At 54.8% G+C, this 12,461-nt stretch overlaps 2 protein-coding genes across 4 annotated transcripts; one reads left to right on the top strand and one right to left on the bottom strand.

Moving 5' to 3' along the window:
- Positions 1 to 494: 494 nt before the first annotated feature.
- On the bottom strand, positions 495 to 8,426 carry LOC143826491 (tetraspanin-4-like). Of its 2 annotated transcripts, none has more exons than XM_077315327.1 (8): positions 8,189 to 8,426; positions 5,391 to 5,470; positions 4,582 to 4,773; positions 3,708 to 3,782; positions 2,944 to 3,045; positions 2,189 to 2,320; positions 1,377 to 1,460; positions 495 to 877 (listed from the first exon to the last, which is right to left on the bottom strand). In XM_077315327.1, exons 2-8 carry the CDS (start codon positions 5,457 to 5,459, stop codon positions 809 to 811), a joined length of 723 nt encoding a protein of 240 aa, XP_077171442.1. In that variant the 5' UTR covers positions 5,460 to 5,470; positions 8,189 to 8,426; the 3' UTR covers positions 495 to 808. The 2 variants fall into 2 exon arrangements, with proteins under 2 accessions (XP_077171442.1, XP_077171441.1); XM_077315326.1 differs by lacking the exon at positions 8,189 to 8,426 and adding an exon at positions 7,712 to 7,868.
- A 463-nt stretch (positions 8,427 to 8,889) lies between these two features.
- On the top strand, positions 8,890 to 11,523 carry POLR2L (RNA polymerase II, I and III subunit L). Of its 2 annotated transcripts, none has more exons than XM_077315328.1 (3): positions 8,890 to 9,035; positions 10,900 to 11,019; positions 11,239 to 11,523. In XM_077315328.1, the coding sequence occupies exons 2-3, from the start codon at positions 10,925 to 10,927 to the stop codon at positions 11,345 to 11,347; spliced, it is 204 nt and encodes a 67-aa protein (XP_077171443.1). In that variant the 5' UTR covers positions 8,890 to 9,035; positions 10,900 to 10,924; the 3' UTR covers positions 11,348 to 11,523. The 2 variants fall into 2 exon arrangements, with proteins under 2 accessions (XP_077171443.1, XP_077171444.1); XM_077315329.1 differs by having other exon boundaries at positions 9,024 to 9,183.
- Positions 11,524 to 12,461: the final 938 nt, after the last annotated feature.

Genomic DNA, 12,461 nt, shown 5'->3' with positions numbered 1-12,461 from the left:
CATGAATCTATCAGATCCCCTTTGCAGCTCTGCATCCTGGGGGGTGGCGCATCCCAACAAGCTGGGGTTAAGGTCGGATTCCTGCATTGGAGACGGAACGACTTGAGCCTGACTCGCCACAGACCCCCCCCCCCCCCCAAGCTGGGATTCAGCTTTGGTGAAGAAGAAAAAGAGCTGGGTTTTTCATACCCGTGAGCAGCACAAGGTTACCCCGCTGGCAGCGTGTGGAGGAGCAGGGAATCAAGCCCGGCTCACCGGATTAGAAGCCGCCGCTCTTAACCACTGCCCCACGTGGCTTGCGAGAAAAAATCGTTTCCCCTATGCCCACCTCTCCCCCTTAATTTCAGAAAACTGGAGCGCAGGTGAAAAAGGAGAGGATGGAAGTAGAATTCCCGCATTTCTGTCGGGGCTCAAGGTGAAGAGCTGTGTCCCTAAAATTCCCATTGGGAGCCCCCTCCAAGGAAACGAGAGGCTATTGCACAAGACAAGCGATCTGAACGGTATCGTAGTTTTATTGACACTTAGTACAGTTCTGTTATATACAAAAGCAACAGGAGGGAGAAGCGGGAGGCTATAGGATACAAATGGGAAGGACGGCGAGGCCAAGACCAAAGGAAATGGAGCCGTGGGGGAAGAGGGGGGGGGGGCTGGGCAGCAAAAGGGAAATATGGGGTTCCCCTCCCCACCCCAGGTTAAAATATATTTGGATACATGATGAGGAAGCCCTGAGGCTGGGCTTAAAAAGTGGGAAGGGGGCTCCACAGGGTCCTTTCGGGGCTCCGGGAACGGACAGCGTCCTCACACCGACTCAGTCGTAGTATTTCTCTGCCCGCCGGACCTGGCAGTACATCAGCATGGAGAACACGATGCCCAGGACCTGGAGAGAAGAAGGCGGGCAGGATTAGCCAAGGGGTCTCCACAGGCCCTTCCCTTCTCACCAGGCTGATGCATAATAACCCCTGGCCCAGTAGGAAACCGACTGGCCCTTCAGAGATGATGGGCGCAGGAAAGGTGGAGGAGCCGCTCAGGTGTGCCCTGAAATGAGGGTGGGCTTGGAGGAAGACCGGGAAACGCTCCAGAAGAGACAGGATATTGAAAGCCCCCCAGGGTCTGTTGAAGGAAAGGAACTGAACTGGCTTGCTTGAGCCCTTGAGAGTTTAGCACTTCCTGGAAGAAGCATGGAGAAATATTGGGGGGGAGGGGGGAGGACCTTAAAAATCACCAGCATGTTCCATCCTTCTGAATGTCGGGCCCGCAGCCCCATCGAGATCTGGATTCTGTCTCGGTGGCTTCCCCCAGGGAAGCAGCCTTCCCTGCTCCCATATTCGGGCGGGCAGTGGGCGTGGGGTGGCAGGGATTTGCTTTGGGCCTCTCACCTGAACCACGATGATGCAGGCGGCGAAGATGCCCATCGCGGAGATGTTCTGACCCAGCCAGAGTTTCACCTTCCTGTAGCAGGGCTGCAGAGAGCGGAAAGGCACACAGGCGTCAGGAGAGACTTGTGGGCTCAGACCCGGAGGGCCATCTCATTTGGCATCCAGTTTAGAGGCAGGAGTGGCCAAACTGTGGCTCTCCAACTGTCCATGGACTACAATTCCCACGAGCCCCTGCTGGGCCCACCCCTAGTCTACAGCAAGCCCAAAAGCAGGGAGGTGGTTTCCTATTGCCTGCCTCCATGTCATGACCCCCAGTGTTCCGAGGAGGAACTACTACCCAAATGCCTTGAGGACGTCCCCTTCAGTGTCCGAGTGCTTAGCTTCCGGGATCTGGCTTGCCTGGATTACTAACTGCCCAACTAACCACCCCCTTTGACGGAGAGGCTGACAAAATACTACAGTCCCCAACCTCCAAGCAGGCTCTGCCAAGGGAGTTTGTGCTCCCCGACCCTGCTGCTCTGTCCCCGAGTCTGGGCCTGACCAGTATGACTGGAGACCTTGGAGGTGGAGCCTGGGGTCAGGGGAGGGGCTTGGAGAGGGGTCGGGACTTCAAGGGGGTATAATCCTATGGAGTCCACCTTCCAAGACGGCCTCTTTCTCCTGGGGAAACTGATCGCCGGGGGTCAGTTGTAATCCCAGGAGCTCTCCAGGCGTCATCCGCAGGCTGGCTAGCTGACCAGCCATCAGGGTCTCCCCAGGGACGCCGCTCAATGTGTTCTCGCAGCAGCAGATTTTCCGGCCCGCTATCTCACCTCCGGCCACCAGTGCTGCGGCTGGGCTCTCTCCCCTTCGCAGTGGCTGGGCAGCAGGCAGCACGATTCCGGCACCTGCGTTCTGTTGTGGACGAACCAGTCTGTGTAGTTCTCTACCCCGCAGCAACGGAACTAGGGGGCAAGGGGAGAAGAGGGCAATAGCACGGAGATCCAGGGGGCGACGTGTCTGTCTTGCCTCTTATAGTCCTGAAATATTTTGCACTCGTGTTTGTTAGCTGATTTTATCTGGCCAACGGGCTGTGCTGAATAAACCGGGCTGATATGCAGGGGAGGGGCTGCTAGGCTTAACAGGGCAGCGAAAGAGAGTCCGGTGGGCAGCCGTGTCGGCCTGAAGCAGCAGGACAAAGTTGGGAGTCCAGGGGCACCTTGAAGACCGACAAAATTTGATTCACCGGGAAGCTTATACCTGACCTCGTTGCTTGCAGAATGCCCCGGAGGTCTGAGGAAACAGCGCCTTAAGCCAATACTGTCAGACACAAATAAAGACCTAACGAAAATGATTGCTAAATTTGCTTGGGTAGCTATAAAAATAAGGCAGAGCTGGGCCAACCCTACACCTTAATACTTTTACACTGGATCCATGTCCATTTGTTCGTATTTTCCTCCAAGCCCAGTTGTTCGTATTCATACCATGAACAAAACTGAGTTGGTCTTAAGGGCAGGAAGAGACCTGGCCCCAGTTTTGGCTGCGGCACCCCAGGTCTGCCGCAGGGGTCCCTGTTCGAAACACTCACCTCCGTCTGCACGAGGTCCCAGGCGTTGGTTAGGCCCAGGTTGCCGTCCGTCTTATACAGCTTCAGCCCTTCCTTCAGGTTGGCCTGAGCGTAACTGTCAAACTGGAGCAAAGACACGGAAGAAACCCCAGAGCAGTTGGCCAAGGGCCCATTGAACCCAGCATCCTGGCTCCACAGAGGCCCCCGGAAGGCCTATAAGCAGCACGCCAAGGCTGACACCTCCCAACAGAGTCTTGTTGCATCTGGAAGCCCGAAGATTCTGCCCTGGGGGTGCTGTTCTGCTAGAGGCGGGGAATACCTATGGTGCAAAGAGGCTTCCTCTCGGGCCCCTAGCCATGATGGCACAAAAAGGGGCCTAGCCCCATGCAGGAGGGGTTTAAGGATTTGCAGGGCCTGTAGCACCAGTGTAAGGATTTGCAGGGCCCTAGCAGAGCACAACTGCAGCAGGAGCAGCCAGACTGCAGGCAGAGGGCCCTCCACTGTGGAAAGGGGTGTCACCCCAAGTGTCCTTAAGGAAACCACCGGGGGAGGCTCCCAGTGATCCCGGTGGGGATGGGGGTCCTTCCCCATCAACTCCCAACCAGCTTCCCTTTCTATGTTAAAATGTCTCGCCCTCTGGCTCATCCCCCATTTCCACAAGCTTCGGCCCTCTTTTTTGAAGGACACGGTGCTGAAGGGAGATGAGCATGAAATCCTTTAATGCGCAGGCCCTGCAGGACATTCTGGCCTCGTTCAGGAGCCCCCAAGAAGAAGGGAGGGCTTACCTTGTCCCGGCAGGTGACGAACACCAACAACCCAACCAATTCCAGGAGGAAGAGGGTGGACAGCACCAGGAAGAACTGGGAAGAGAGAGATGGTTCAGAATCTCAGGCAGTCAGACAGAGGGGCATTTTATTTTATTTGCATTTAAGTACCTCCCTCCCTTTTGAGGCCTACAGATGGGGTGGCACAGACAGAGGTTGTGTTTCTGAACCATGCTGGTAGACTGCTGTGGACTGGTCTTTTGATTGTAATAAATGCTGATGATGTTCTCTGAATCCGCCTCCCGTTCTACACCCGCCCGTCTGCTCCATGCTTGATTGCCCCTGCAGAAGCACACACATCTGTTCCACATAATATATTTCTGGTAAGGCCTTGGAGGAGGAGCGTGTCTCATGGCTTAAGTGCCACTCAGCGCTTAACACCCACTCAGGGCAGCTGTCCCGCCCCTGAGTGCCTCCTTCCCCTCCAACCAGCTTGCCTGTCTATCCAGCAGCCAGCCAATCACCTTCCGCCCCCCACTCCTCCTTCTACTTCTCTCCGAGGCTCGGAGGCTGCAGATCGTATTCCTGAATGCAACGGGCTTGGCCCCTAGTACGGCATTATAATTTACTAGTCGTATGGTGTGTGTGGTGCAGCCAGGAGATCTAAGGATTGTCTGGCCGCCAGGCAAGGGACATTCCAGTGGAGAGACCTCCTTCCCTCCAAAGACCCTTCCCCTGCCAGGGACGGGGACACTGGGGGAGAAGACAGCTCTGAAACCTCCCTGTGTCTGAATCCAGCTCAGCTAAGAGCCTTGCCTTGCCAAGGAACATTTTGTATTGAGCTATGTGTGATCTGTGTGAGTTTTTGTGAGAGGTGCATCAAAGCTCTTCCTACCGTCAGAAGCAGGCAGCGGTGTTCCGTGACGGCCCCCAAGCATCCGAGGAAACCCACCACCATGATGATGGCCCCGGTGGCCATGAAGAGCCCAGCTGCCGACAGCGACGGGAAGGAGAAGGACAAGGTGGCGAAACGGCCCTGAGTGACAGCCAGCCAGACTCCCACGCCGAGCACCCCGCAGCCGCCTAGCTAAGGGGAGAACAGAAGACAAGGCAAATTCTTCAGCATCCCTTTCTGGACGTTCCTTTCCATCCTACCGTCCTCAGAGCCCTGGAGATCTTCTTGCTCCGCTGTTACTGACTTCTCATTTCCCTCCCTGATTCTGCACTGTTTGACAACATTCCGTCCCTCGCACTTCTCCCCTCACCAGCACAGTTGCAATGCCTGTGAACGTTCCGGGGCACAACAGCCGTTCAGCCAATAGAGAGGAGGGAATGATGTCATAAGAAAGAGCCTGTTCTCAGTCTTCTTATCCCAATGCCCGTAATTTAATGAATGAAAATGCTCCTTATCTCCTTTTAGCTATCAGGCTCAGAATGTGGATCTTCTGGGAACAGGGCTAGATCTACCAGCTTTAGTGCTGAATCTTACTCCATACTCCTTCCTCCTTCCCCCATGCCACAAGGCCCGCTGTCTATGCAGGTCCCATGATCCTCACAGTAGCCTTTTTGGGTGACTGTGTGGTGGACCTTCCTCCTTTTTTCACTAGCTAGCAGAACAAAGGGTTGGATCCAACTCATAGGAATTCTGATTTTTCTTCTTCTAGGCTTCATGCCCTTCTATGGAGCTGAATCACCAACACTTACCCAAAATATCAGATTGAAGACAAACATCTTCACTTTAACACACAGAAAACAGCCACGGCTGACCCCCATCTTGGCTGGAACTAGAAATAAAGGGGAGAATTACACAGTGATTCTGGACTTTTTCGCACATGGCATACCACTAACCTTGGTCTGCTACTTTAGGGGGGGAGGCAGCCAGCCCTGACTAGTTCCACCAGGTTGGTGGTCATTGGCCCAACCTGAGACAGGGCCTTTTCGGTCCTGGCCCATTTGGTGGAATGGGCTCCCAGAGGAGATGCAGGCCGTGTCCGAACTCATTGAGCCCCGCAGGGCCTGCAAAACGGAGCTCTTCCGTCAGGCATTCAGTTGAGGCCTCTTCTAAGGCCTAATTTAAACACAAAGCTGGCTGAGAGGGGAAGAGCCAGATTAGGACACTCAGAGCTCCTAAACTTAGGTGCTTCCACACATGCTAAATAGCACCTTTCCAACTCGCTTTTAATACAACTGGATCTTCTTGTGAACCTCTTCCCCTGGGCTGCCTTTTACCACTGGGGAGGGGGAGTACAACAGGAAAGCCCATCATAAATGCAGATGGAGGTCTTGGCAGAGGTGGGCAAACTGTAGTACTCCAGATGGCCATGGACTACAATCCCCAAAAGCCCCTGCCAGCAGTGGGCTCATGGGAATTGTAGTCCATGGACATATGGAGAGCCACAGTTTGATCCCCTGTGGCTGAGCATTTTTTTTTGGGGGGGGGGGGCGGAGAACATAGACATATTTCAGTTTCAATAAAAAAGGAGGACTTCCAAGCCTCTAAGTATGGTCACGATTCAGTTACAAAAAACCCCAAGGATTTGGAGACCTCATAATCACAGAATCATAGAGTTGGAAGGGGCCATACAGGCCATCTAGTCCAACCCCCTGCTCAACTCAGGATCGGCCCTAAGCATCCTAAAGCAATAATCATGATGACATCATTGTGACTGTTCAAATTGTCACCTTTTAAAAAATTAAGAGTAATGGGAACGGTTATACAATTTTTTCCAATAATTTGCAACAATTATAAACAAAAACAGATTCTTTTTTCGAGAGCCAACCGGTCGAATTTTTCTAGTCTGGATACTTCCATTCGACTAGCCCTCTTTTGCTCGTAGTAATTTGGCAACATGCTGCTTATAGCATATGGCACCGAAGATCAGGGCAGTGCTGCGAGTTCAAGAGACGGAAGGGTAGATTCCAAGGAATCTCCTGGCCAGATTCAGCTATCTCAGAAACTATCACTTAAATCCTGCCCTTCCCCCAAAGTAATCAGAGGGACAGGCATAGTTCTCCGCCTCCCGCTTTAGCCTTCCACCAGCCCTGCGAGGTAGGCTTTGCTGAGGGAGACTCACCCACCCCCAAGCGAACATGGTATCGCTGGACCCAAACCTTCTCATTCAGAGCTGTCCACACCTCACTGGCTTCCTAGATGGGCAAGATCGGTCACTCCTGGCATTTTCGTTTGGGAGAGGGGAAGGGCAGACTGCGACCCATTGCCACACTGGGGTCTTTCACCACAGCCCTGATAAAGCTGTTCTGACAAACAGTCCTATCAGGGCTCTGTCAGCCCCACCTCCCTCACAGGGTGTCTGTTGTGGGGAGAGGAAAGGGAAGGTGACTGCAAGCCGCTTTGAGCCTCCTTCGGGTAGAGAAAAGCAGCATATAAAAACCAATTCTTCTCCTTCCAAAAGGAAAGAGGACGTGAGGCTGGGTAGGGTGGTGGGGCATTACCGGTCTGTATAGGGCCGAGAGGTCTTAATCTCGGGGGTCCCCTGATTCCCACCCTATTTGCAGAGGGGACAGCACAGCTGCCGCCTCTCCCATACCTATGGAAAGCCCCTTCAGTGGAGACCACAGGAAAGGAAACAGCCAAGCCCCCCTTTCCGGCCAGAAACCCCCCCCCCCATTCTTGACATCCAGCCACCCATTCCAGATGTGGGGCCCAAGAGGGCTCCCTCCCCTAGCAGCTAACTCCCCTCGGGAGAAATAAAATACGATCCAGATTCGATCTCCCCACCCCCACTTCTGGATCGGGAGAAACCCGCATTCTCTTTAAACAAAAGACTTCCATTTCTGGGAAGGAGGTGAAGCCCAAACTCTATTTCTTTGGTCTGGCTTTTCCCCAAAGGAGGGCAGAAGCCCGGGAAGGCTCCGGGCCCGCAGGGGAGAGAGCCAGGGTGCCCCGGAAATCCCCACCGGACCTTAAACCCCCCTCCCCACCTCCAGATGCTTCCAGCTGCTGCTGCTTTCTGTCAGCACCTAGCCCCCTCCCCAGCCCCAACCCCCTGGCCGGTGCCGCTCACCTGGGGAGGGGGCAGGCAGGGATGGGGAGGGCGTGTGGGGCTGCCTGGGACCCCTTCCCTCCACCGCCTCCCGCTCACGCTGGGCTCCTTCTGGGCTGGGATGGGATGCGGAGGGGAGGGAACTGCATTCCAGGGACGGGACAGGGGGAAGGAAATGGGTGGGGAGAAAACGGGCAGGATGGGGGGGGGGCGTGCTGGAGGATCTGGGGAGGAGGAGGAGCAGCCCAAGGGGCTCAGGGCAGGGGAGCGGGGTGGCAGGGTACCTAGGGATGCCAGCCTCCCGGCGGGGGGGGGGGGATCTCGGGATCCCCTTGGAATTTCAGCTCTTCTCCAGTTTAGGAAGATCAGTTCCTTGGGAGAAAAAAGGATGCCTGGGGGGGGAGCTCTGTGGCATTGTGCCCTACGGAGGTCCCAGTCCTCTCCAGGCTCCATCCCCAAATCTACAGGAGTTTCCCAACTTGCAACTGGCAACCTTACCCCTTCTTCCCTCGCTGGTCCCCAGGAGAGAGCTGGAAAACCTACAGAGGCCGTGGGGAGGGGGCTTCCAGGCTGGGTTGGGCTCTGGACCGCCCCCTCCTTCCCCTGCCCTTTCTGCAAAGCGCCCCCCTCCGGCTCAGCATCACCGGGCGAACATCAGCCTAGGGCAATGACGTCATGGAGCGAGGGGAAAAGAGGCGCCCGAAGCAGCAGCAGCGCTGTGCGTAACTGGGAAGCCCTCCGCCTTGGCTCGCCCTGACGAATTTCTCGGGAAGCAGGAAATCCCTCCCTCCTCGTGCGATCTGGCCCAGTTTAGGAGTGCAGAGGAGGGGCAGACCCGTCCTTATAATGCTGACAACAACCCTGTTAGGTAGGCCAGGAATAGGGTTGCCAGCTCCGGGTTGGGAAAGACCTGGAGACTCTGGGCGGTGAGTCCACCTCCAAAGGAGCCCCCCTTCTCCAGGGGCACTGATCCCTTAAGTCCGGAGAGGAGCCGTACACCGGGAGATCCCCAGTTCCCACCGGGAGCCTGGCATCCCTAGCCAGGATTAACCTTATTAACCTCCTCCTTTGCAAACTGGCGCGGCTGTGCATGATAAAAATGGGCCACAGAAGAAAGAGGGGGAGAAGAAGAAAAAAAAAATGGAGGGGGCGGGCTTGGAAGAAAGCCCCGAGACGGCCAGCCAAAAGCGGAAGATCAGTGTTATTTTTAGGGCATGGGCGGGATTTGGGAGGGATCCGTTGCGCGCGGGCTCCCTCTAGGGATCGGACCGTGATCCGGCGGAAGCTAGTCGCGGCGGGCCCGGCTGCTGCGCGCGTGTCGCAGGGAGCACGAGAGAAGCGCAAGGTTTGCAGGGCGACGTCGGATCGGGTCCAGGGGGGGAGATTGCAGACCCGGGCGGAGGGGAGACGTGGATTCGGGGCGGAAGAGACCGAGTGGAAGGAGGATCCTGGGAAGCGGGAACAGGCGGGGCTCCGGGAAGGCCGAGAGAAGGGTGTGTGTGTGCGCGCAAAAGTCGGAGCCATTGGGGGAAATCTGGGGAGGTACAGGTCTTGCTTTTGCATCCTCTACCCTACGGAAGACTTGCAGAAATCCAGCAGTGTCAGAATCCCTTGGAAGCGGCTGGGTGGAGCCTCGGGAGGAAGCTGCATCGGTTGGGTTTCAGCCTGGCCCGCGCCTTTGCAGACCCGTTTGCTTCCGACCTGCCTCGGTGATGGGGATAATGGTTGTGAATTCAGGCCAGTTGCTCTGACGGGTAGTTGGCACCCCTATGGGTAACAGGATACGCGTTCCCTCCAATTCTGGCTCATGGGAATTGTAGTGCATGGCTATCTGGAGAACTACAGTTTGGCCACCTTTGGCCCTACATAGGCATGGGGCTGGAGGCAATAGCCCCAAGGAAAGTGGGTTGGGCACCTTCCCTGAGTCACTGGGGACGGGAGGGAGACAAAGTAGAAAAGCTTAAGTTATACCCCTTGGCACATGTTCAACAGCTTACCTGACTTTCCCCAGTTTCCAGGTGGTTTGCGGCCCATTTGGGCTGGCATCGGCTCAGAAATTCTAAGAACCCCGAGGCTGGTCCTGGGATTTGGAATTCTGACCCGGAAACAAAATGGCCGCTTCAAAATGGCTGCCGCAGGAGGTCACAAAAAGATTGCCATTGCTTCAGTAACACAGGGGAGATCCTTCTCCTGTGGCAAAAGCCCTCCCTGGCCGTACACAATTTGTGAAAACAGGAGATGCCAGAAAAGGGGACAATGGGGGCCTTGGTGCCCACGGGTTGGGGACCCCTGCGTTAGTATTATCCCCCTAAAGTGGTCTGAGATGGTTTGTGAGGCCGAATTTGAACCAGGAACTCCTTACCTTGTAAGCCTAACCGTTGTCCTTCACCCCTGCTCAGGACGGCCTGGGGAATGACAACTCTTAGCTGCGTGACCCGGAGAGAGTCACCAAAGATAATTTTTCACCCTCGCCCCAAATATTAGATCAAAAGTTCATCCAAAGAAGCTGATAGGCAGAAGATTCGGGACAGACAAAAGGAAATGCTTCTTTACACAGCAAGTGGTTAAAATGTGGACTTCCCTGCCAGAGGATGTAATGATGGCCACAGGCATAGACAGCTTTAAAAGTCTGATGGCTGGAGGACAGGTCTTTTCCTGGCCTCAAGCCATTGTGACTGAAGGGAACCTCTACATTGAGAGTAAACCTCTGGATCCCAGGGCCGGGAGGCAACATCAAGGGAAGGCCTCAGCCTCTATGCCCTGTTGTTGGCCTGGCAGAGGAACTAGTTGGCCACAGTGTGAGACAGGATGCTGGACTAGATGCACCACTGGTCTGATCTAACAGGGCTCTTCTTTTGAGGGGAAGGCCTCTGTGCCCTGTGGTTGTCCCTCCAGAGGAACTGGTTGACCACAGTGTGAGACCGGATGCTAGACTGGATGGACCACTGGTCTGATCCATCAGGGCTCTTCTTGTGGTCTTACATGACTTTCCTTAGGCCTATTGTCCCACTCCAATGTAGCTGGGGTGTGCATGTATCAGGCAACATGAAGATGCTGGAAGCCTCACACACAAGTGTCTGCATTGTGCTGGTGTCATTTTTGAACCATGCTTTGGAAGGGAGGCTTTAAAGACTAGAAGGGTGCAAGGAGGAATCTAGGGAGGACCCTCGCAGTAGCCGGAATGACGTGTCTCTCCCTTCCTCCCTCAGATATTTCTCTCTCCGCTGCCTCACCATGATTATCCCTGTCCGCTGCTTCACCTGTGGAAAAGTTGTGGGGAACAAATGGGAGGCTTACCTGGGTCTCCTGCAAGCAGAATACACAGAAGGGTGAGTGCTGTGGAGGGCAGCCTGTTTATAAAGTTCTTCTAAGAACCCGAGTTTTGCTGGCTCTTTCTAAGCCAGAGTTCCCCTCACTCAATCTGCCAGGGAGCACAGAAAGAGGAGAGTTTGGGGCTGAAAAGTCAGCCTCCTGATGCGTGCTTGGAGGGGAGGGAGGGATGCGCACTGCCCACAGTAAAACCCTTGTGTTACGTTCACTCTTAACAGAGATGCGCTGGATGCGCTAGGGCTCAAGCGCTACTGCTGTCGACGGATGCTTCTGTCGCACGTCGATTTGATTGAGAAGCTGCTGAACTACGGGCCCTTGGAGAAGTAGCGTCCGGGCCTCAAGGAGTCCCCCGAAGTGTGATGCTGCCCTCTGGTATTTTTCGTCTGCTTGTCTGAATCAAATCAGTTCATGGCAAATCTGTGTGCCCGCCTCTAGGGGGGGGCGGTTGTGCAAGGAGAGATCTCTATTCCACTGAGCGATGTGCAATAAAGTATCTGCATGGATTTGGGCTTTGCTCATCCCTTTTCCCCTTCACAGCTGATATAGGGCAACTTTGTAGGGTTTTCAGAGCAAGAGGTATTCAGAGGGGGTTTGCCATGGCCTGCCTCTGCGTCATGACCCTGGTAGTCCTTGATGGTCTTCCAAACAGTGACTAGGGCCAAGCCTGCTTAGCTTTGGAGATCTGATGAGATCAGGTTAGCCTGATCGGGAAGAGAGCTTCACCAGGCCGGGGCCGGGGCTGAAAAGACCAGCTCTTTTTTTTTTTTTTAAGTGCGCAATTCCACTCCCAAACTATATACTTGGATCTGAGTAGGTCTTGCTTTGTTCGTCTGCTGGGGTGAGCGCAAGAACTCTGGCGAGAGGCACAGCCCCATTCAAAGCACCCAAATATCACACTGACCCAGTGTGAAACGTGACCCTCAGTACGTTTGGCCCTAAAGCAGCACCGGGCCCTTCCCCACAGCCACTGAGGGCGCTGTTACCCCCTCATCACAATTAAGGGATCAGCACCACAGTGAACAGCATCCCCCATCCAGACTGCTTGAAATAACACCTTGAGCCTGCCTACCCCATCTAGGGACAGCGTGGTGTAGTAAGAGCAGTGGCCTCTAATCTGGAGAATAAGGTTTGATTCCCCACTCCTCCTCCTGCAGCCAGCTGTCAGACTTTGGGCTAGTCACCATTCTCTCAGAGCTTTCTCAGCTCCACCTGCCTCACAAGTTGCTTCGAGACACCTTAGGACAGAGACTAGTAGAAAACCCCAGTTTGGTGTAATGGTTAATGGAGGCTTCCAATATGGTGAGCTGGGTGACCTTGGGCTTGTCACAGTCCTGATAGTGCTGTTCTCACAGAGCAGTCCCGTCAGAGCCCTCAGCCCCCACCTCTTTCACTGGGTGCCTCCGGTAGGGAGAGGGAGGGAAAGTGATTGTAAAGTAAGCCA

Source organism: Paroedura picta, chromosome 16, assembly GCF_049243985.1.
Source record: "Paroedura picta isolate Pp20150507F chromosome 16, Ppicta_v3.0, whole genome shotgun sequence".
NCBI lineage: Eukaryota > Metazoa > Chordata > Lepidosauria > Squamata > Gekkonidae > Paroedura > Paroedura picta.
Note: the sequence above shows the minus strand (reverse complement) of the source record. Positions and strands in the feature narration are given on the sequence as shown.

What these genes read in the sequence shown, in the direction of transcription:
- LOC143826491 (XM_077315327.1), bottom strand. Translation starts at nt 5,459, where the DNA reads ATGGGGGTCAGCCGTGGCTGTTTTCTGTGTGTTAAAGTGAAGATGTTT. An exon ending in TCGTCACCTGCCGGGACAAG is followed by an intron (nt 3,046 to 3,707) that starts GTAAGCCCTCCC and finishes TCTTTGCTCCAG; the next exon opens with TTTGACAGTTACGCTCAGGC. An exon ending in CCTGCATCATCGTGGTTCAG is followed by an intron (nt 878 to 1,376) that starts GTGAGAGGCCCA and finishes TCTTCTCTCCAG; the next exon opens with GTCCTGGGCATCGTGTTCTC.
- POLR2L (XM_077315328.1), top strand. Translation starts at nt 10,925, where the DNA reads ATGATTATCCCTGTCCGCTGCTTCACCTGTGGAAAAGTTGTGGGGAAC. An exon ending in CAAGCAGAATACACAGAAGG is followed by an intron (nt 11,020 to 11,238) that starts GTGAGTGCTGTG and finishes CACTCTTAACAG; the next exon opens with AGATGCGCTGGATGCGCTAG.